The sequence below is a fragment of the Lemur catta genome, chromosome 20 (assembly GCF_020740605.2).
Source record: "Lemur catta isolate mLemCat1 chromosome 20, mLemCat1.pri, whole genome shotgun sequence".
Lineage (NCBI taxonomy): Eukaryota > Metazoa > Chordata > Mammalia > Primates > Lemuridae > Lemur > Lemur catta.
In genome coordinates this window covers 12,355,344-12,380,181 of record NC_059147.1, presented here as the reverse complement: position 1 = coordinate 12,380,181, position 24,838 = coordinate 12,355,344, and the positions used below count along the sequence as shown (strand labels likewise).

Below are 24,838 nucleotides of genomic sequence, written 5' to 3'. Positions count from 1 at the left end.
GTAAAAAGGGGGCCACGATCACAGGGATGTTTGTGTACTAAATCAAACAGTGCCTGTCACAAGTTCAGCACTGGTCGTTATTATGCAAGACTCCAAAATCCATCAAAGCAGAATCCTGTGTTCTCTGGTTGCATTTCCCGAGCTTGGCATCTGGTGGGGACTCACAAATATTTATTGAATAAAACATCAACTGTGACAACATATTTTACAGACTAATAGTCAAAACATCATTCATTTGGTGACATGTTTCTTTTTAACCATTTTGGGGTGGTTCTGGTAGTGTTTGTAAAAGGAAGTAAGGCTCTAAGGATGACACAAGCAAGTATTCACCCAATTATTCTTACCTTCATTTTTTAAAATATGTTTGCAATATTTAGCAATTTTTTAAAAAGCAATAAAATAAGGTAAGAAAAGTGGAGAGGCCTGGTGGGTGCCTTGGTGAGCAGGCAGACTGACAATCAAAGGGAAAGGGACCGGAGTGTGACCACGTGGCCATTTGCTTCTTGGAAAAGGGGCCAAACAAAAGGAAGAGTGGGCCCTGGCCAGGCTTCCTGGTTACTGCCAGTGCTGAGAACTCACAGCTTTAGGCCCCACTGAGAACCAGGGCAGCTGGATTTTAATCTTGCAAGGACCATATGCTTCAATTTAAGAACTAGGTCAGCTGTCTTTCTCACCTACAGTGTTTGTGCTCAGGGCAATAACGTGTATAAAGTAATGGGTCTTTTTCTAGTAGGGTTAACATACTTATTCAGGTTTATTCCTCCGACTTGCCGGCATCCATACATTTCTTTTTTCAGGATAAAACTGGCATGTCAAACTGTGCAGCTGACATTACCTTGTAGGTTGGAGAAAATATCTGCATTAGAGATGGGCCCACACAGATTCCGGTGGGAATAGCTTTCTCAGTAGGTGTGAATCACTGCTATTAAAAATGCATTCCATGGATAAATAGTTAGTAAGCTATCCTATCCATCCACTCTTACAGAAAGCCAGTTTTATCATTTTGGTCCATTTTTAAGATAACCATTATTGTAGTCAGTTTATAATCTCATTTTGCCTAGTGTTGGTTGCTTTGTTTGTTTTCAAATCTCTTCAAAACTGAGTCTCAGGATCTGGAAGCGTTTTTGAGGCCACTTGGCCTGAAGGGTTGTAAATCACAGGAGTGGCTTCTGTCACTGTCCTGTTTGCTTTACACTTGAAGATTGCTATTGCCACAAACGGCAAGTGTGTCTGGTACCGTGATATTTAACATAAATCAGGATCATGGCTGTGCATAGCCACCTCCCATTCCTATGAAGCGTTGTAAGGGGACTTCCGTTCTCAGAGCGCACGCCTCACATTCACATTCTGGTCAAACTGGGCTGTCTGTCTAAAAGGTCACAACTACCACAAGCCAAAGCAAACATACCTTCTGAAGACGAGGCAATGCATTAATCTAATCATGCCTGACTAAGATCTGTCCATGACCCTGAGTGGGTGGCAGGGATGGGTGGGAATAAATATGGAGAAAAATAGCAAGACAACCACTGGGCGTATACTGTGTAGACTTCCAAAAAGCTTTGGAAATGTGTCCACCCTAAAGCATTATTTTTAAAAGAACATTTAGTTGTATTTTAATATTTAGTTATAAATGAGAAATTTGGCTTAGACACAAGCATAATGAAAATGTAATTTAATATCTAAGACTAGTGTTCTCTACGGAATGACACTAGGGCTTACGTTATTTTACATATTTATTAATGATCTAGAAGAGGGAGCATACAAGTTTGTGGATCAGTCTAAAATATTCTAGACAAAAAAAAAATACACAGTGCCCCAACACAGCTTCCTGGGCAGAGGAGTTCACCTCATGCGAATGAGCAAAAGAAACACTTTAGGAAAAAGCTGATTCCAAGAGCCTTTCACGTAGATGGCTGTGGTAGCTATAGTAATGACCCAGAGCCAATGTGTTGTGGAAGCCAAAAAGCCACCGTTGTTTAGAGATGAAAGAAAAGGGGTGGATATCACTATGTGTGAGCAGACATGCAGCACACCTGCCCTGGCATAACCTGCATACACATCTATCTAGGAGTCAGCTGGGTGTTGGCTGATCTAGCTTGGCCTTGGCTGTGCCATGGGCCCTGCGTTTGCATGTCCCATCATGGAACAGAAGCAGAGCCAGGGATGAGGGTGAATGCTTTATTTGCATATGACAGATACAGAATCAATTGCCTAGCTGGGGTGAAGGTTGAGAGGAAAGCCAGCCAATCTCTATAAAGACACGTAGGAAATGGGAGAGTAGAGTCAGTGAGGGAGAGTAGGGAAAGACCTGAATTTTGGATCCATTTATGCATTCAGCAAATATTTATAGGGCGTCTACACTGCACTGGGTATTGCACTGGGCCCTGGAGATACAGACAAGGCTGGACCCTCATAGACCCTTATGGAGGTTACCTGCAAGCAGGGAAAGGGAGACCAAAGTGTTTATTATTTAATTACTATGCACCAGGTATTGTCCAAAAAAATGTACAAAGAGAACCTTATTTAATCCTTATAATGCCATATATAGAAGGTAAAATGAAATATAATGCAATCATATAAAGTATAATAAAAATTCATTTCACAGAGAAAGAAATGAAACAGAGAGAGATTAAGTAAGTTGTTCAAGGTCACACAACTGGCAAGGGGTGGGACTATTTGCAGACTGTGAAAAGCATAAATCAAGGGAGAATAGACATACTTTATGTAATTGGTTCTCAACCTTCAGCATACATCAGAAACACTTGAATGGCCTGTGAAAACACAGATTGCTGGCAGCACCCCCAGCTTTTCTGATTCAGGTCTGGGATAAAGCCTGAGGGTTTGCATTTCTGATAAGTTCCTGGGTGATATTGCTGCTGGACTCCACTCTGAGAACTTCAGCCTCCTCATCACCCCATCTCAGAGTACTGGGATGGGAGGCATCTTTCCTGATTTCTCCCTTAAACTCTCCATCAGCCTCTCCTGAGGGCCAAGTGAGGGAAGGTTATCAAAGTCAGCTTCTGGAACTTACCACCCCTAAAAGGATAACAGGCTCATAATATATTTTCTTTGCTGGTTTCCCCCAAAGCAGACCTATAAGAAGGACTTGGATGCAAGTAGTTTATTTGGAAAGTGATGTTCCCAAGTAGGAAGACAGATGGGGAAGGAGGAAATGCCAACGAAGGGTACATTAATGAGTAGGGTACTTCTGGGGTCACCTGGGTTCAGTCTTGCTGGGTACCCTCTAAAAGGTGGCACAAACCTCAGAATTGTCCCACCAAAGGGAAGGGAGGCTGGGGCACTCATCCACCACCTCTCACCCCTATTGGTTAAAGTCACTCCTGGACATTAACTCTGCATCATGTCCCACTTCCCACGCTCAGGCTGTGGAAGCTGTTGCTGGCTGAGAATTCACTAGAGCAGGAATGCCAGAAGTCATTGGCATATATGGAGACTGTCTGCAGATGGCCTCTGAGGTGGGCCTAGGGGATGTGGATGGGCAGCAACTTTATCTGGTGTTTAGTTAGAAAGTGCCTGAAGTATGTCGTGGATAGCAGGCCACACTGAGGTGCTGATGGGGAGTCAGATGCATAGTGGCATAGGCTGCAGGAAGGAATAAGCCGAGCAGCTGGGATAGTCACCCGACAGGTGACTCCTATGTTGTTAGGTTCAAATTTGTCACACTCTGCCGCTGAAAAAAGGCATTGAAAACCTTCTGAGAGGATGCCTTGAACAGGTGACATGGTGGTGTGGTCTTTAGCAGCCAGAGGAGGAAGGACACAGGTCCTCTATGAATGGAGTCTGTATTCCTGATGGCTATGGAGCTGTGTGCGTGAAAGACCTGGGCAGCTCTCGGTGGCTGAGAGGGGACCTGCACAAGCATTGATTTTTAGTACATGTGGTGGGCCGCTTCTAAGGTGACCCCACTCATCCTCGCCTCCTGGTACTCACAGTCTTATGCAATCCTCTTCTCTTGAAGTGCTGGCTTCCAACCCATAGAGTACCTAAGCATTAAGGGGGATCTTTTCTGTGATAGGTTTACAAAAGATTCTGACTTCCGTCTTACTAGCAGACTTTCTTTTTTGCTGGCTTTGATGAAGCAAGTTGCCAATATTGAGAAGGCCCCATGCAGCAAGGAACTTGGGGTGGCCTCCTACCAAGGGCTAACAAGGAACTGTCAGTTCCAGCAGCCCCCAAACCACGAATCATGCCAACCATTCGGTCATGAACTTTCAGATGAGACCTGAGTCCTGGCTGGTCCTTGATTTTAAAGCCTTGTGAGAGACCTTGAAGCAGAGGAACCAGCCAAGGCTTGCCCAGATTCCTGACCCAAATACACCGTGGTAGAATAAACATGTGTCTTCATTTTACACCTTTTTATCATAATTTGTTACACAGACTAATACATGAAAATTTAGGCTTGGCATAGCATCACAGGACCTACTAGCAGAATCCTTGTAGATGATCACACAGTTATGTAGGACATCTCAGTGCACCCATTTGCTGAAAGCAACATCCTCAGGAAAAACATCTTAGGAAGACCCACTGCCCAGCCTAGGATGAGTACAGACCTGACCTCTAACTGTGTAGGTCCTCTCCCTCGTCGGAATGTACGATGGGTAAAGGGAACCCATTTTCCTGCAGTGAGCACTCTGTGAGAATCTCCACATAGATACTTGGTAAACATACCAAGATGCAGGCCCACATCAAAAAGATCTTTACTATCAGTAAGTCGCTAATGAGCACTGCTTTGCACACTGTGTGAGTTCAAAGGCATAATTATGTTCTCATATTTATTTGAGTTATTGCCACTTTAGGCATATTTCATGGAAAGGCAGGAGTGGAAAAAGACATTTGTTTTGTGTTATTGATTTAAGATGCTGTCAGAGTCATAAGGTCCCCACTAAAATTGTAGTGAACTCTTAGATTCTGCCATTCCTAGAATATCTTACTGCTTTCTTGGTTTAAACTCTTCATCTGTGACTTCAGGGGATACTCCAAGGTGCAGTGAAGGCCTGGACTCAAATGCTGCCATTTATTTACTAAGTACATGGTCCTGAGCAAGTGATTTAAACAAACTCTGAATCTCAATTTCTACTTCTGGGTAAAAATAAAAATAAAACATATATTCATACAATATCATTATAAAAATTCAGTGCCTGGCACTTAGTAGGTGCTCAATGATTCTTTCTCCCCAGGTAATTTATTCACAAGCATATAGAGCTATTTATGCAGAAAAGTTTATGTGACAACTACCAGTCATGGATACTTTTATAGGAAAGTATCCATAGGAAATGTCTCAGCCTTCTGCCTTACAATAAAAAAATAATGTTTGGCTCTAAGCAGATGAGATTGAACAGTTATTTGAGCTACTTATAATAAAATGTGACAGGCAGACTTTGGTATTTCACCACCCCAAGATTTTTTTATGGACTTTTCACTATCATTGCAACATTCAGCACTTTTTTCTGTGTCAATGTGATAGACAATATTCATATTCTTCCTGGGTAATTGCCTTTTTAGCTGAATCAATGGCTTGCAGGCATGAGAAGGAGGCTGTTTTATCTCAACTTTATTTATCCTATGATTATACTAAGACTATTAAACTGAGCCTCCCCTTCCTCCCCTCCTCCAAGGCCCATTCTTAACTGTCTTCCAAAACCTCTCTTAATACTCAGCTCTTTTGTGTATTTTCCCACTGTGTGTTTCACGTTACCAAAATATTTCCTTTTTCTGGCAGAATTCCAAATATAAATAAAGACCTACTGAATGAGTGAACCACTAGGATGATTCACTCCGTCATTCATTCAAAAAATATTCTTTGAGGGTTTAGAGTGGGCAGACCCTGGGAATACAAGAGGGAAAGAGGAGGATGCCTTTATCCCTGTGTGTGAAGGGAATACAACTGGTAAATTTTAGGAAGAAGTTCCTATAAAGGAGCAGTCTTGAGTATTCTTAGTGACCATGATAGACGGAACTGACGAGTCAGGGAGGGGTGGGTTCTTTCGTGAAGGCCTCTAAAGCTAAGATTTGAAGGGAAAACAAATGAAAATGCAGGTGGAAGGTGGAGACGGGAGGTGATCGAGGAATTAAGTATGCCAAGGCCGAAGGAACAGCATGTGCAAAGTCCTGGTGGCTGGGGGAAGTGTAATGTGTTCTTAAACCTGGAAGCAGTTCAGTGGACAGGATGCTGGAGGGGAGACTGGTGGAGTCCAGGCCCTCAGGGCCCTTGTGGACCTACCTGCACATTCCAGACTCCATGCCTGGGGGAACGGGGAATCCATGAACCGTAAGCAAGGAGGTGGCACTATTAGAAATGGATTTACATTTCACAAAGAATTCTCTGGTGGGAGGATAGGGAATGGATTAGAGGGGACAAGCGTGGATGTGGAGTGTTGCAAGATCCAAGTAAGAAAGGCTTGGACCAGCGTGGCTGCAGTAGAAGTGTGAGGTAGCAGGCACTGCAAGTCACTCAGGATGAGAAACCCATATGGACAGTGGTGGATTGGATACAGAAGGTGCAGGAGAGACAGACGTCAAGCATAACTTCTCAGTTCCTGGCTTCCCTAATTGAATGGCTGCTGTTGCCTGCCACTCAGCTGTTAGAAAGCACTGCAAAAAGACCAGATTTGAGGGGAGCGAGGGCAGATCTCTAGTGTATGTGGTTTTTGCTTCCCAAAGTGATTAAGCTTTGGGAAAGCAAGGCTGAACTGGTTAGAGCCATACTGAGTAAGCACAAATTTTATTAGTTTTATTTTGTTGCATTCTCCCAGAGACACCCACCTCCTACCCAGTTAAAGAGCAGGAATTCTCCCACCAGTCTGTACTACACATGCCACATCATGGGTTAAAGATAATCCAAACAATAGGTTCCTTTTTCCTGCAGAGGTCTTTGATCTCATCTTTCTTTTCTCCTTACTGCTGGAGGAGCTAAAGCTGTATTTTTCTGCTATCTGTCCACCATAAAAATCCTCCCCGTACCTAGATATGTGTCTGTAGCCTCCCCTTTCCTGTTACCTGCATCAATATCCCAGGATCCTCAATGCTTTGGGAAGTGAGCATTTAGTGTTTCAGAATCCTCCGAACTAATGAATTTAGGACAAGCAAGTTTCCTCTAACAAACTGAATCAGAATGAGTGGTAATGACTGCCTGGTAGGCTGTGTGGAAGGAGATTCCAGAGCCGTATCTAAGGGTTAGCAGGAAAGAATTTTGGAATTATTAATAATTGGTGATGTCTGCCATGAGCTCAAGAGGGGAAAATGGTATCATATGAGCCAGGTCATTTTATTCCTGCCTTAGTCTTTCCCAACTCCAAGAATAATCTTTTAAATCTATGTACATGTATTTACAAATTATCCCTCTGTGTGTTGCTCTTTGGATATTTCTGAATTCTTCAGATATAATATAAATTATTTGAAAACAAGAACCAATTTGTCTGTTTTTAACGCTTGGTCTTCTACTTTGCAATTTGAGTGCCCAAAAGGGATTTAATAAATTATCTTTCACTCTACTTCTCATCATTTTCTCCCTTTCAGTCTGTCCTTGTGTCTCTACCAGCCATGGCAGGGATAGCCTGTGACTCCAGCGCTGAGCAGGAGAAACTTCACCTCTTCTTGCTCCCTTAGCTTTTGTGTGTGCTGCTCTCAAAGTAGCTTTGGAGTGATAGTCAAGAAGAGGAAAATTTGACAGCATTTTTGGGTTAGATATCCTTTGTCTGAGCCCACCAAAGCCTCGTCTCACTCTTTTCAGGTGCAGGAAGCTGTTTCCTGACCTTTGTTCAAAGCCCTTGTCTGAATTCTTGCAAGAACCATGAATGTTAGGTCATTGATGGATTTTCCGCAGTGTTGGAACAGCAGGAGATCTGAACATAAGGGCATGATGTTGCATGGTGCAGCCTGGTAGAGTTTAGCTGAATAACTTTTGGTTTTATAAGAGAGTACATTTAATTTTTAACAGATTATATATAAGATATTGAGTGACATTAAACATAGAGTTAAATCAACCATAACCCATTTAAAGCAGCCTTGCAGATAAATGTCTCAAATCTACTAGCCTGCCAAATATATTCCTTATCTACACACATTTGTCAATTATTTCTACAACAGTAAGCCTTTCTAATGCTTCTCTGAGAGTTACTTTTTTCTCCCCCAAGCCTGAAATACAGGTGACATGCATTCTCTGTGAACTAGATGGGATTGACAAGGGAAAGCCCCTAGATTTGTGATTGTTAATACTTTGGTGATCACAGACCCTTCTGGGACTTTAATGAAATCTTCAGACTGTCCCCAATTGAAAAAGAAATAATATAAACATATATGGATGCATTTTGCATACATTCTATTATGTTGCATCTGAAATTGATTGTATTCACATCATATATTATTAAAAAGAATCTTTACTAAAAAGTGTCACTCTAGATATTTTAGATAGAAATTGAGTTACTTTCTAACAAAAATTAGAACAAATACAACCTATGCAAGTTAAATAATAAGTAAACTTTAATTATGTTTAAAAGTAAAAATTAATGAAAACACTGTGATTTTGCAAGTGTAAGAAATTTTAATAGTCACAAAGTCTTTGACATGGCAACATGAGTATCATCTTTAACATCCAGTCAAGTTCTACACCTTTGGTTTTGAAGGCAACAAATGTGTAGAAAAAGAGTCATTAATGCAAGTAGTAGCAACAAAATCAGAACTCCCATAGCTCATGTTGCCATAGAAATATAGGCTCTGTCAGGAAAGCAGGATCCACAAGACTCTTTCCATTTGATTCATGTCCCATGATTTCTTTGTCTTCAGCAAATTGGTGGTTTTAATTTGATGCTATCTGTGTGTATTAATTATCTGTTGTTGCATAAAAAACTACCTCAAAACTGACCAGCTTAGAAAACAAATATTATTGCAGAAGCAGTGTAGTGCAGAGTCTTTCATGATGCTGCTGTCAAGATGCTGGTTGGGATAGCTGTCATCTGCAGGCTAGACTGGGGCTGGAGGATCTGCTGCCCAGATGATATGCTCAAATGACTTGGTAAGAGGCCTCTGTTCCTTACCATGTGGGCCTCTCTGTAAGACTGCTAGGTATCTACACAACGTGGCAGCTGGCTTTTCCTAGAGTGCAATATCCCAGAGAGAGAAAAGCAAGGAAGGAACCAGAATGCCTTTTATGCTCTTATCTTGTATAGCACATGCTATTACTTTAACCACACTCTATTTATTAGAAGTGAGTACTGAGTCCAGCTCCATACTCAAGGGGAGGGGAATTAAACTCTACCCCTTGAAGGGAATAGTATTAAATAATTTGTGGACATATTATCATCAAAGAAAGAATTGTGTATTCATGTTTCAGTTTTAAGTTGGTTTGAGTAAAGTTAACAGAACAGTCCATCCATATTCCCAGGTATTGGTGACTTCTGTCTGCAGAGAAAACATGCGGCTTTGTCATTCTCACTCCATATCGTCCTCCAACATCATTGCATCACCTTGAAAGAGGCTAAGGCATTTCTGGTGCACGTACAGACTAGAGGATGTAACCTACTGCACAGTTGAGCCCCTTGAGGACAGAGCTGTGTGTTAATGTTTTCACACAGTGCTGGGCACATAGGGGCTACAAAGAAATATTTGTTGAATGAATGAAGACTCATGGAGTTCAGCTTAGACAGGCAGGTTCTAGCTGCTCCTGTAGGCCTCTTAATACCATGTCCAGAGTCTAGAAGCTTGGGACATAGGTAAGAATGAGAGCTCTAAATCCAAGGCTATGCCATCTCTAACCTCTTCAATGTTCTCTGCCAGGTGTGGAGAGTCCACGAGCATATGTTTGCATCCAAAACCAAAGTGGAAAGTGGTCAGGATGGCTTTTAGTGAAGACTGAGGCAGAAAACTACATCTTCCTGGTACCCTCTGTAGATGTAGGGGGAAAAGAAGAGAACATATCAGATAGATTTTGCTGTGTCACAGCCACAAAACATATTTGCAGGTAGTGTTCATCGCCCCTCCGTGTGGGGTCGGCCATTAGCTGGGTGGCTCTGCTGACCTTGCTGACCTTGCTGGCTGGGCTTGCTCACGCGCCTGGGAGGCAGCTGGCTGTTGGCTGATCCAGGCCAGCCTGGGCTGTGACGGCCGGGGTGACTGGGCTGTGCTCCACGACTCTGTCCTGTTGCATCAGGTTAGCCTGGGCACATTCTCGGAGCAGTGGCTGAGGCACAAGAGAGACAAGCCGGACCCTACAGGTGCTCTTCATGCCTGTTTGGCAAGTATTCCATTGGCTGAGCAGCCCGTGGCTGAGCCTGGTGTCAGAGAGGGAGGGCACTGACCAGTGCCATAGCACAGGGAGGCGTCAAGAGTCAGGGCATTTTCTACACTCTGTTACAGGAAAGCAAAGAAATAACCAGTTTTTCTCTGTTTAAGACAGAGAGAGGTCTACAAACTTTTCCTGTTTGTAGACAGACAGTAAGTATTTTAGGCTTTGCAGGCCACATACGGGCCCTCATTCTTTCTCCTGCTTCTTTTTGTTCTTCTTTTTCCCCTTCTTCTTTTCCTTCTTTTGCTCTCTGCCTCTTTTTCTTTTAATAATCCTTTACAAATGTTAGAAAAAAATTCTTAGCTTGCAGCCTGTACAAAAACAGCCTGCAGGTCAGATTTGGCCCACAAGCCATAATTTATCAAGCCCTGGTTTAAGAAAAAAGAAAATACTCACACTAATATTAATACTAATGGTATTATGTTCTGTTGACAAAAGACAACATGACACCTGTCATTTAATTGGATCTTCACAACCTGGTTGTTGAAGGTAAATATTACTAATATCTCTCCTTTTCATGTGGGGAGAGTTGGGAACGTATTTGATGAACCTGGGATCCAGGCTGTGGTGGATGCTTGGAGGTTGCCTGGCCAAGGAGGCTGCTGGTCTCCACTGAACCTGAGGGTGAGCTTCCGGGAGGACCACTGGGGCAAGGAGAGTGTTCTGCTGCACCAACCTGAGAACACATACTGTACAGGTGGCAGGAAGCCACCTCGTTATGTTAATTCCAACCCAACCCAGGCTGAGATGAAGCTGATTTCAAGGGCATGGGAGGTCAGGTAGTGGATGTTCAGGTCCTGTTTCCCAGTCTCCACTTCATTAACACGAACACCCTTAATGTGTGTTCTAACTCTGCCTTCTAGAGAAGATTTCTCTTCTAATAACCTTTTAGAAATGGTGTTTAAGGGCATGTGTTTGAAATAAATCTTCATGGTGATTATGACATATTTTCCAAACCAAAATATAATTAGTACACACTTTTGTATCCTTATACTTAATCCACAAAAATACCTTTTACTGTTTTTCATTCTCTAACCCACAACCCAGACAATGTCATAGAACAAATATAAAAGACTATTAAGATAGTTTCTTTCTTCTATGCCCAGTGTCACTTAGCTGTTGGGATAGGAATGTCCAATCTAGTTGTCACGAACAGTAAACAATACAGCTTGCGTAGGTTCACGTGGGTGATTATCACGTGGGTGTTACTGATGCAATGTTTCAACAGTCCTCTGGAAAAGGGAAATAAAATGAGTCAGCCAATTAGCTGGCTGGGCATTTGCCTACAAGTTGCCAAACAGCCGTACTTTGTTGATTTATCTTAACTTGGCTAAGAGCAGCTTACTCTACAAGTTGGCTTATTTTAGAAGTTTGGCCTATGGTAGCTTTCTCTGTTGTTACCCAAACCAAAACTATATTTTATTTATGTTAGTTCTTCAAAATGCTGAGAAGTATTATGGAATCAAAGACACATATGGTTAAACAAATTGAGGGACATCTAGTTTCAAGAAAATTAAATGAATTTTTCCTGCAGGACTTCTCAGAGACTTTAATATGCAAATGTACATTCTGAATTTCCAAGAAGTGGTTAGAATGTGCAGCAGTTTCCAGATCTACTTGATCTGGGAACCCTTTCATTCAGAGCATTCCATGAGATAATACTCTGAAGAACAAACTTTGAGAATCACTGCCATAAATAAACTGTCACCAATACTCTATGCCAGAAGAGAATCCTGGAAGTACCCTAACCGGTGAAGAGTTACAATGTATGAGTATAAATGGACATTAGTCTGATTTTTCAAATAATTAAATCAAACCTCTGTGTTTTAAGGAAGATATCATAAAAATCAAAGCTGGTAATTGTATACTGTGTGTATGTGTATATATATCCATACATATACACACAAATATACATATATACACACACATATATATATATACCATGTATATATGTGTATTTGTGTGTGTGTGTATATATATATATGTATATATATATATATCTTTCTCCATCCCTACGGATTAAGAAGTCTTAATTGTGGGTTAAACTGAATCATTTCTGAGATTCTGAGATTTTAAGTCCTGCTCTAGAATTTCAAAAGCAGCCAGAGAAAGCAGCTGCCAGAACATCACAGTTTTTCGTGGTGTTTTGTGTTTTATTCTCCTCTTTGCCCTTGTGCAGGACTTCACCGATGCCGTTGCTGACAGGATACATTTTAATTGCTTTCTGGTATGACTTCCCAATGCATCAAGGTTTGTTTTCTTTCATATATAGTCATTATCCAAAATGATTACTATTCAGAATACTAATCTGATCTCTAAATCTACAAAAAAGAGGCTATGCATTTTGCTTCCCTGTGGTGGCTGATCTTTTTTTCTCACCGAGCATTCGAGTACCACTGTGGGTGCTGCAATCCACCCATCTCCAATCTGCTGTCCTGCGGGCAGCCCCAGCTCCATGTGGCCAAAGGCAAACCTGTTATCTCTACCATGAGTCATTTCCTCTTCCTGTTTTTTCTCTCATTGCAGCTAATGACATTACCATCCTCTCAGCTTCCAAAGTTAGAAAGTTCTGAGTAATTTTTTATTTCTTCCTCTTCTTTGCCCTCTATTAGTTGCAGATCCTGTTGACAGTACCTCTGAAATATTTCTCAAATCCACATCTCCTTTTCATTCTCACGGGCATGGTTCTAGTTCAAGGGCCTGTTTTTCTTAGACGGACCGTGTGGTCCCTTTTCATGATCTGTTTCCCCATCCAACTGATACTTTTACAACTTTGACTTCCATCACTCTTACCAGGACCTTCAACATTTCTGAGTGCTCAGTGCATTTCTGAATGCTGCTGCTTTTTATTATTCTTTGAGTGTCTTAAATGAATTGTCATTCAGCCTTCTTGTTGTAAGCGACAGAAACCTGCTCCAGACTAGCTTAAGGACAAAAGAAAGGAGGGTTATTAGGCTCCTCAGCTGAACAACCTAGAGTTGATTTAGCTTCCATAATGGTGGGACCTTAAGATTGTCATGAGGAAAATGTCCCATTTCCTTCCTCTGTCAACAATCCTTCGTCTTTGTTGGCTCCACTCTGAGGTGGTATGTCTCATTGAGGTAATGACATGGCTTCCAGCTGCAGTCCCCAACTTACAGTCCATCTGCTCAGCAGCTCCAGTGGAGAGAGGAGTTCTCTCTTCCCAACACAGTCAATGAAGATCTTAGATGTAGATGTCATTGGCTGTCATTAGGTCATGTGGCCCTCCTTCCATCAATTGCTATGAGCAAGAGGATGGGCTTCTCTGATTGGTCAGGCCTTAGTCCCCTGCCCTTTTATGAAGTCAGACAAGTTGGGTCTTTAGCTCTGCCCAGCCACATGAACTTAGATTGCAGGTGGGTGCAATTTCCCCAAGGAAATTGGAGGGTTGTTATCAGATGCAGGGAAATAAAGGCAAACACAAAAGAGCAAATCCTTACTCATGGCACTCAAGGTTTTCTGTCGTCCCATTCTCTCCAACTTTTCCACCTGGTCTTCTGTCCCTGACGGCTAAGAACCAGAGTCCCTCTTGCTCTAAGTGACTCATTTCCCCACATGTGTGCTGCAAGTTTCCTCTGCCTGCTGAGGTCCATGCTGTCCTCTTGCCTGCAACACCCTCTGTGGCTGGCACAAGATTATTCACTCTGTAAGCCCAGCTCAAATGTCTTCCTCCTCAGTAGGCCTCCTTAAACTTGCCTGAGTTAGTCTCACAGCACATTATCTGTTCTGCCATGGTTCTTGCCACGAAATGTCTAATCACGGCATGAATTGGTTGTACATGATCCCACCTCCCCTACAGGACAGTGAGAGCATGACAGCAGGGCCACTGTCTTGTTCATCCCAAGGCCCCAGCACAGTACCTTTTATGTAGTGTAAGCACCATAAATACTTATCAATTGATTCTAGACTTTCCATTTATTAAGAGAAGTTAATGGAAGTTTCTTGATTTCCATTTGATGACCAATTTTGAAATGTATCAGACAAATTGCTACAAATCAAAGTCTTCACTGGATTTTTCTTTCTGTAACCCAAATTATATTTTAAAAAGTTTTATTGTATTTTTCCCCTCTAATTTTAATAATATATAAATTTTCAAATATAAAAATATAAAGCCAATAAAAAAGCTTCCTAGCTTAGGGGCCTTACATGTACTAGTTCCTCTGCCTGGGACTCTGTGGTCCGCAGATGGTCAGCTACCTGGCTCCTCATCAAAGGCATCTTCCCAGGGACTTCACCTTTGTCTCCAGACCTTCCCATGCCTCCCAGTTATTTGTATAGCACCTATCCTGCTGTATCCTCTATGTTGATTCGTGTGTTTCTGTCTCTCCTGACTATCATGTAAGTTCTGTGCAGTCAGGGGCCTTGCTTAGCTTGGTCGGGGTGTATCCTCCCCACTCCTAGAACAGCAGTTGGCACTCGGTAAATGCTCCATAGACATTTATGGCTTCAGCTCATGAATGCCATCATACCTGCAGAGGTAACCGCTACTTACATTTTAAAATTTTTCTTCCACTCATAAACTATATGCATATGTACTGCGCATACTAGGTGTATACTGCACATACTAGGTGTATACTAATCACACATAATATCATAGGGTATGTAACATAATCCAGGCCTGCCCTATAGCCTCTCTATGTCCTACTCATGTTCAGTCCTCGCCCACTGTTCCTTGTGGCAGTCTCTCACTGAGAACCCTGGAGACGCTCTGCCTCAGGGAGCAGAGCAGGCCAGAAGCGCTGGGGAACTTACATCCCCAGGATCAGCCTTCAACCAGGAATAAAGGGGGTGGAGGATCGATACCCCAGCTCCCTTGCCCCTTTGGCAGGACATCTCTGGGGTGTGCCCTGCACCATTTCTCAGAGTCCCCAGGGGCACTGAGCTTCAGGTGCCCACAGTGTAGCTAGACTAATAATACTTTAGTGGCTTCCTTTCCATATCACTGCTTTCTGGAATCATCTCCTAAAGAAGCTACTTGCACTTAAAAACAAATTCTGAGGGTATGCTCCCTAAGACAAGGAAAAACTGTAACAACAGTTTTGTAAAATGTAAGAGTTTTGCTCTTGTCAAATCACAGCTCGTAGGTTGTGACTTCTGGCTCTTCCTTCCTCTCTGCCCCTGCACATAAAGGGTGTGCATCCATTTACAGCAATGTGTATATTCTTCTAGGAAGCCAGTCGGTCAGAGCCCCATTAGTGATACCTGGACTCAGACTGTAATCCCGTCCAGCTTGGCTGGCTTCAGGAATTCCTGACGCATCCGTGTTACGGACTCCTCTGCATTCAGCTTCGCTTTTATCTGTTTCCAATTTCTATTTTCAAGGCTTCAGTTTTCCTCCTTTCTCCTTCATCCCCAGCCCCTCCTTTGCAACAGCACCGAATAAAGAACCCATCACGCTGCCACAGCTGAAAAAGCCTTTGAAAAAGGCAGGTGGCATGGCTTGAATGTTTCTAAACTCTAAAACTGCAAGTCACAGAAAATATAGAAAGAGGTGGGGGGATGGTTCACAGCCCCGTGGAAGCAATCCTCAGCCCACAGCAGGCTCCGAGGGGCACAACACCTCTCGCATGGTTTGAACGTGTTGATTTGGGCATCTGTCTTACTGAATTCGCTTGAATTATAGATGTTACTGAATGAAACATTAAGGCTGTGTCCACCGGGATTGCTCTGGCTCTCTTGCCTGTTAACTTCCTCACAGCATTGTTCACATTTATGTGTTACTTCAACATTTTGGGTGGATGCTCTTCGTTCATTCATTCATTCATTCATTCATTGATTCAGTGTACATTACTCAAACCATGTGAGAGGCATTGTGCCCCTCGGAGCCATTGGACAGGCAAATAAATAAGTGGGTTCCTCTTTTTATTCTTGTGGATACCAGTGAAACCCACTATATACCTGTGTCAAAACCTGCAATTTGTCAAAAATAAAGTCAGAGATAGCAATAATCTTGCTGGCCACAGAAGCAGCAGGACCCAGGCAAATAGATTGCTTATGGGGCTATTATTTCATGATGAGTTTTTAGGTAGGTACCCCAAAAAAGGGAGAGAGGGTAAGGTGCAACTGTGCATCTGGAGGCCCCATTGACCAGGTGAGATGTCCAGTGTGTATTTATTTAAGATTTGATTTTCTCCCTCCTTTTCTCTAGCAAGGAAGTGTTCAGAGATGTAACAATTAGAATTCAATATGCTAATACAATGTCTCATTAGCCGAGCCATACAGTCGCCTCTAGTGGTCCATGTGCCCGGCAACACGGGTTCCCGGAAATTAGCTTGGCTTCCCACCGTCCCCATCTGAATCTTTTCTCAACTACTTTTTAATTGTGAAGAGCCAAGCTCATTTCAGCAGTGGGAATTTCACTGGGCTGGTGATCCCAAGACTCATTCAAGAATTAATAAATTTTCCTTTTCTTTCTTTCTTTTTGGTGGGGGCATATTTCATGACACATGGCAGCTTCTTTCTTGTGAATATTTTATTCAAACTTAGTCCTCAAGCTTTCAAATTTTAAAGACTTAAAAAAATCAATCACAGTCTAAGAGGATTAAGAGGCTTTGCTATGTCAGCCTTACACAATTCTGGAAAGAAGATAGACTTGATTGTGCTTCTCATTTTGTTTATGATCCTGCAAGGTATCACCTGTTCTCTGCCAAACCAGTTCTGACTGTAGGAGAAAGGTATAGGTGCTTTTACAGCCGCTTTGGTCATCTGGTATATTATTTAATGGATTCCGTGATGTTTCCCTTTGTGGACTGCAGCCTTAAATACAGGCCAGGTATTAAGTTTATACTCATCTTGTCCTCCCTCCCTCCCTTTTTGCTTCATTCTCTCTCTTCGTTCCTTCCTTCTTTATCTCCCTTCCTGCCTCCCTCAGTCCTTCTTTCTCTCCTTCCCTTTCTTCTCCTTCCCTCCCTCTCTCCATCCCTCTCTCCTTCCTCATTTCCATCCCTCTTTCCTTTCACAAGCATTTATGCAACCTGGGAGGAACTGTGTGGTCATAAGGATCAAGGGTAAGACAGATCTAGTTCTTTAGTGCTGGGGCAGAGCAGAGGGCCATGGGGCTGCCAGGCAGTTGGCAAGGAGAGGAAAGTGGGGCCAGATCATACAAGGCAGTGGTAGGGATTTACAATTCACCATAACATTTGGAAAAACAGAAGAACATATTTTTATTTCTCAATGAATTAGATATATGTGCTGACAACATTTTCCAAATCAATTTTCTTCTGAGTATTGTAGTCCAGATCTCTCTTGTAAAGTTATCAAATTAGTTTACATTTAGTTTTACATTTAGTGAGTCCTCTTTTATCAAAAGGAAAAAGATATTTAAATCAGGGACTATAGCAGAAACCTCACATTGGAGGGCTGAGATGTGTACTGTGTACCCATCGACTGTTGGGTGGGAAAATAGCTTTTGTCACGGGCAGGTGTTTTGCTTCCTAAAGCATACAGTCATAGATACGATAATTTAGTCAAGTAGTTGATTTAGTTGTGTCCACCTTAACTAATTAACACCGATTCCATGCTTGGTCTTTTCCCATTAACTGAAAAAAAGTCATTGCTAATGAGACTATGTATACAAAGCCAGCTGACTTCCTTTGTTGTGAAGATTTCAAAAGAAAAGGGAGTTGTAAATGTTTGTAAGGTATAAATAGGGGTAGACATGATAGTCAACATATTTAATAGCAGGTGTAATATAGGCACTGACCAGTCAGAATGGCAGTGGTATAAAGGTGTTGCCAGGACATACGGAGGACAAGGAGAAGAAAGTATCATCCAAACACAGGGAGATGATAGGGTACATAGCCTTTGTATGGGGCTCATCCCTGGGCAGAATCATTTTCCTTATTTTAAAGAAATGGAAAGAGGAGAAGTCTTCACAGAAGCCACAGTCTGTGCTAGATGACAGAGTGACCGTAGTACTGAGGGGTGTAGAGAGTACATAGATTCTAATGACAACTTGCACATCCAAGGCAGAATTAGCTTCAAGGTGATTTTGCTAACACCATCACCCTCCTTCAGCATGATGTCTCTCTGTCCATGTAATTTGCACAAAGTAGGCACCCACTAATATTTGTAGAGGAAGACCTGTATCGCATGACAAAACAGCTTCTTGGGCTACCATTTGTGTGGTGCTCAAGGTTCTTTTGGTTCCAGAGAATAAAAACTCACTGAAATTTACTCAAATAAAGCAGCATATGTGTTGGTTAGGAAAAGACCAAGCTTCTGTAAATAGAGACTCTCAAATTCAATAGCTTGATGAGACAAACTTTAATTTTTCTCTCATGTTTTGGTCGGTGGGTGAGTAGTACTGACTGGCAGGCTGCCTTTGTCCTGTAGAATCTTTCTATCTTGTTCCAACTGTTGCTCAGCTATCCCCTTGGGATGGCCCTTGTCTGCATGGTTGGAGTTGGCTTGCTAGTACATCAGCTTTTTCAATGCATGGATGGGGCAAGTGGTCTGTCTTTTAAATTAGAGATGACTCAGACATTGCATACATCATGCTGCTCACATCCCATTTGTTCAAACTTGGTCACGTAGCCATATATAGCTGTGAGTGAAGCTGGGAAATCTAGCTGGCTGGCTTTGTGGGGTAACTTGCATTCTCCTGCTGTGGAAGGAGAGAATGGGTTTTGGTGGATCCACAGGGAGTTATTATAAAGGTACAAATGGGGCATAAGGGAATGCAAGAAACGCTGAAAAACAGGCTTTAGAGTGTAGGAGCTGAGGGAGTTACAACGGGAGTTCCCATCTCTGCCTCTCTAGCTCTCACTTTCCATCTCTCATACTTTCTCTTTCTGCACAAAGATGCCATTCTCTCCCATCTTTCAACCAGCTTCCTCTGATCTCTTGTCTTTGACCGGGCTCCAAATGGCATCCTCATCTCTCCTGAACTTGGGGTTTCCAAAGCTGACTTGGTGTCTTCTTGCTTGTCTCTTGGTTCTAATTACCTAAAAAGAAGATCTGACTGGCCCAGCTCAAGACAGTCGAAGTCTAGAACACTGATTCTGAGCACTCTAAAGGAAGGGGCCCCCAAATCATGTGTCTTCCCTTATCCCATCAGATGAGACTGGGCAGGTGGAGAAGAGATAGATTTTCTGAACTACTCCTCCCCAAACTGACCCAAACACAACTTAAACAGTGTAAATATTAACGTAGCACAAGAGAAAGCACACTGTGTAGCTGACTAGCATCAGAAATTTGGCCAGGCATAGTTCTTGTAAATTGATAAATTGTTTCTCAGTTTTTTATAAGTTTGGCTACCATGAATCTATACTTCAGAACTGAAAGAGTCCCTGGATGATGAGCTCATAGTTCAAGGTTAAGAAAGTGGGGACCAGCCCAAGGGTGAGACTTGGAATAAGCTGCCAATTATCTCTCTGACCAGCCTCTTCTATTGCAGTGAATACAATGGATATAACAATGGATATAAGTTCCAATTCTATCCAATTTGCCATGAATGAAGATGAGACTTTGAAATATGCCTTTAGCAGTTCTGAAAAATCAATTAGCAAAACAAGTCTAGTCATCTCTCACTTTACCATGGACATTATCATCAAAAGCAATTTTATTCCCATGAACGAAGAAAGAGATGAAAATCCTGGGCTGAACTTGCATTTTTTTCTATTTTGTGTTTTATGTCACAAGAACAATTTTTTAAAAATTGTTTAAAGTAAATCCAATTTTGTGTCTTATTTAAAGCAACAGATATGACGTAGTCTTTGTAGTAGACAAATTTAATAGTTCAAGCGAAGGGTCAGGAATTAAACTAATTTTCAACTCTAGCTCCCTTGCTTGCTAGGAATGTAACTCTAGATTCATTACTTATACCCTCTGATGTTCCTGTTACCTCATCTGAAAGTGTGGGTGACACTAATAGTTACTTTGTGAGGCTGTGAGGGAATGAATGAAATAATCCATGTCAAGTGTTTGGCTCAGTGACTGGCACACGGCAAGCATTTGATTAATATGATTATTAGGACATTATATGCATGTTGTCGGTGGAACTTAGCTTGTTTAACCTGCAGTAGAGAAGACGGGGTGAAGAGGGTGCAGGAGCTTCCATTTAGTATCTCAGTAGTGGCTGTCCTATTATGTGTGGCAGAAAGAGAAGAGAAAGAACTAATGGGGAATAAAACATAGGCAGACAGATTTCAGACCAACAAAGAAAGACATAATGGATACAGCTGTCCAAAGAAGGAATGAGTTTGAGAGAAATAGAAATTTGTTTTACCAGATGGGCTCCAGCTGAGACTGTGAGGTTGGATAATCTCTGAAGTGTCATCCCAGAGTCAGCACTATCTTCTGGGCTTGGTGACATATGGGTGAGCATAGGCTGAAAGAGACTGCCTTAACAAAAAAGTATATATACACTTTAAATATATATTTATATATTTTATAATGTATGAATATTCATATGTTTATATGCATATAAACAGGTTTATATGCATATAAATATAAATATACACATTTCAGAATCAAATGGCCCATTCAGAGCATACATGAAAGAACAGTTTGATTTGATTTGGCACATCTTATAAATTATCACCTGATTTTTTTTTAGCCCAACATTAAAAAAAAAAAAAAAGCAAAACTGGTGCATAAACAAGGTAGAGGAAGAAGCTCGTCATCTAATTGCCTCTCTTCCTGTGTCGGTGATACAATGCCCAGCCGCTGAGCATCTGGGCAAGTCATCTACATTGCATTGTGTCTAAACACCTCCTGGCATTTTCCACTTCCGTCTCCAGGACTTCTAAACTGGAATTGACACGAAAGGGCAGTGTGGAAGTGACCGAGTGTGGAGCTTCTAATAATGACTCTGAAGGACACATACTTTACAAGGAGATTTTACAGTGTCTGTCAAAGACTGTTTCATCTTCCCAGTGCAGAGCTCCTATCATCCCTTCTTCTCCTGAGGATCAAATCTTAGAATCTCAAGTGAACTTGCTGGTCCCTAATCCCATAGGGTTAAAACTGTGTTCTACAGAGGTCTAGTATTGATAGGGGGACTTGGGGTCCTAAAGTGGGGAGGAGGCAAGAGGGACAAGGTGAAGTAAGCAGCTGAGACTGTGGCCCTAAGAGAAAACTTCATCCAGAGTAACTGCTTTTACCTGCTTTAGGCATTAGGGTTCTGGAAGAGATTCCATTTGAGAAAAAAAAAATGGAGAGCTCTAAAAATAGGGTTTAGAATTCCAACATAGACCTATCTTCTCATTGTACAGAGGAAGAAACTGAGACCGAGAGGCATTAAGGAGCTCTCCTTGGGTCCTCCACCTTGCCCATGGCAGTCAGGATGGGATCCAGACGGCCGTCACTTCCTCTTCCCATCGTGTATTGCTGCTGATGAAACGCTGGAACACATTATAAGGTTCAGGCACTTAAGAAATACCCCATGGCGATTACAAGGACAGATGATACTTACAAGTTCATACTGTGTGGCCAGTGCCTCAAAGACGTTATCTTATTTAATGTTGGCAACAGTGTTCAGAGTTAGGAGTTCTTATTAATCCCACTTAACAGTCAGGGAAAATGAGGCTCAAAGAGGTTAAATCTTTCCGCAGCATCACGCAGTTACTGGGCAGTAGATTGGGATTTGAAGCCACATGACCTTAATCCAGAGACCTCAGCCTTTATCACTCTGCTCTCTTGCCTTCCTGCATCTATGTTCCAAACTTCTCTCAGGGGACAGGTACTATCAGATTATTTAATTTAACTTTACTGTATTTTTAAAATCTCTAACAGCATAAAAAATATCCAGCAAGCTTTCCTCTATTGAATGTTTTACCTTTATAGGGTTACAGCATCATCTAACATGACCTTGAGGAAGATAACCCTTCTTTATAAAAATGGTCAATTTTCATTAATGTTTTACTAATTAGTGAAAGGCTGGTGTAATTTAGAGAAAGTCTAAATTATAGAATACATTTATTTTATTACTTTTAAACACATATCTTAACAAAAATTGTATGAAAATGCTCCCTTCTGGGACTCACTTCAATGATTTGTTATTAGCATTAATATTACTTGTATGTAAATGAAATGAAAACTTAGTATGAGCACCTTGCTTGTTCCTCTCTCTTCTAATGAATCCTGCCAATAACCTCTGTAAATGGCTTCATTATCTCTTACTAGGCCTATTATGATGGCCTCCTAACTCACTGCCCTCCCTGTGCCTTGTGTGTCACATCTGTCCCATGCCCGTTTCTCAAATGGCTACTGATAAAATTCAGCATTAAAGCACACCATGATCCAATCTGCATGAATCTTTATAATTCCCCTGGCCCCTTAACCCATCATGCCCCTAAAGCCCCAGCTAAGAGGGCTGACTCCCAGATCTCTTAAATTCTCGGCTGTTTCTGTAGCCTTGCCTGGGGTTACCTCCCAGTTCCAAATTTGCCATCCCTGCAAGAAGTCTCCCTGGGTTCCAGCTCTTATCCACTATCAGTTTCTCTTGTGAACTCCCCCAGGGCTTTGCCCTTCTGTGGGGGTCACTCTCACATTCAGCGTCATGTGGACCAGGTGTTTACTTGTCTTATCTCCTCTGCTAGACTTTGAACATCTGAGGGCAGCAGCTCAGGCATGAGCACAATGTTCTGTTATCTGGACAATATGCAAATGCTTATTGAGTGACTAGAACCCTGGGGAGGGTGTGTGTGTGTGTGTGTGTGTGTGTGTGTGTGTTTAGGGAAGACAAAGGATGTTTGGCAAAATAAATAAGAAGGAACAGCAACTCTAAGGTATTGTCCCTCAATTTGGGGTCTCTGCACCACCCACAAAAGAATATCTGGGGTGCTGGATAAACACACAGGTTATTCAGCCTGGCCAAGACCTATCAAAGCAGGCTTCTTGGGTATGAGGTCCTAGGACCTGCATTTTGAACATGCTTTCCAGGCCATTCTACACACACTGGTGTCTAAAAACACTACCCTCAGAACTAGGATATGCATCAAGCGTGGTCTGAAGTATCTAGATGAGTCCTAGTGTCATGAAAAGACCAAGACACCATGACAGCATCTCTGTCCTCAAGGGGCTAGAGTGTGCCTCCTCCTGGTACTACTTCCTTGCCTGCACAAGCAGGGTTGGGTGACCCTCCTCTGTGCTTCCTCTGCCAACACTCTGTGGAATGTTTCTGGAAGTCAGAATGGCAGGGTAGTCTCTCAGTTTGCAAAAACATGAAAAGGGATGATTGGACGTTCTACATATGAAATTATATTATGTGTTCTAAGTCACCATTAAAAAGCCAACAAAAAGCAAACACATACAAAAAAAAAGTGGTATGGACTTCAAATATTAGAAAGCCTAGTTCAAGTTTTACCTAGGTCCCTTACTAATTCTGTGCCCTTGGGCAAACTGGCCTCTTTAGGGCTTCTGTATCTGTGAAAAGGAGAAAATGATAGTTTCTCTTTCACAGGACTATTGTGGGAATCCAATGAGATCATTCCTCGATAGTGCTCAGTTCAAGGCCCTGGGCAGAATAAGGGCTCACTAAGTGTTCCCTGGGGTAATTATTATCAGTATCATTAATATTCAAATCACCCCTTATTTTTATGTGATTCAAATCCTCTTACCCATCTCGGGTGCTCAGACTCAGAGTCCAGGGCACAGAAGGATCAGGCTATGCTCACTTTAGGTCCTATTGAGTGAAAGGCAGATTGATGCCATGTGGTCAGGAGGTAGACCTGGGCAGACTTCTCCAGCAGCCACTTTGTGCCTACCCTGAGCAAGGGGACATCTCTCAGGCATCTGGACAAGCTTAGCTCATCACTGAGGGGACGTTCCTTCCAGCATCCTTCTGCCTTGATGATAGAGCCCCTGACTGGCCCTCCTGACACTTGACCCTACTTGGGGACAGGAAGAAAGGATGCGTCCTGAAGTCTGCATCATACAGGGACCCCTGCAAGGCCTCTGTTGTGGCAGTGGACAAAGAAAATACATCGTTATCACATGCTCAGCTGGAAAGGATTTTTGGTGGGCAAAGTCTGGGCCCATTAAAATGGACTTGGTGTATCCATAGCTTGTATTACCCAGCAACAGTGGAGCCCTCCAGAAATCTGTGCAGGCAACTAATGACTTTAAAACTCCTAGTCACCCCCCTCAATACCCACTCTCACTGCCAAATGGTTGAGATTCCAGGCCAGCTGGGTATCTGCTTATTTACATAATTAATCTCATATGAAGTCTTTATTTGTCCCTCCGAAGCCTTCTCTTTTCTAGGATAAATAACCCCCAATTCTTCCATCCATAAGCCCCAATTTTACAACCTTTTAATCATTTTTGTGGCTCCCTTCTGGATTTTTTTTTTCTTGGCCCTCTTTAAGCCTTATCTAAATTTAACAGACATGCTACAAAGGCAATTAGGAGAGATGAATCCATCAGAACCTGGGACCATCTCTAATTTGGATCCAAGTTTTTCTCTCTTTCTCTGTAAGAGTGAAATGGAGGATCCTCATCACCTTTCCTGCTGACAAGTGGGCTTAGGATGGGCTGTTAGTTTTGCTTCCCCCAGGATGTCTTCCAAAGTCC

General features: G+C 42.2%; 1 protein-coding gene across 5 annotated transcripts in view; it reads left to right on the top strand.

Annotated features, from left to right (window-relative positions):
* The window catches only part of CDH13 (cadherin 13), a 964,660-nt gene that overhangs the window by 50,788 nt on the left and 889,034 nt on the right, over window positions 1–24,838 (top strand). The window contains exon 5 of one of the 5 annotated variants that reach the window (XM_045534027.1): window positions 23,993–24,022. The exons of the other annotated variants lie outside the window; for them this stretch is intronic. Within the exon in view, the coding sequence (XP_045389983.1) occupies window positions 23,993–24,022 (30 nt within the window). The remainder of the gene's footprint in view (window positions 1–23,992; window positions 24,023–24,838) is intronic. 5 annotated transcript variants of the gene reach the window in all.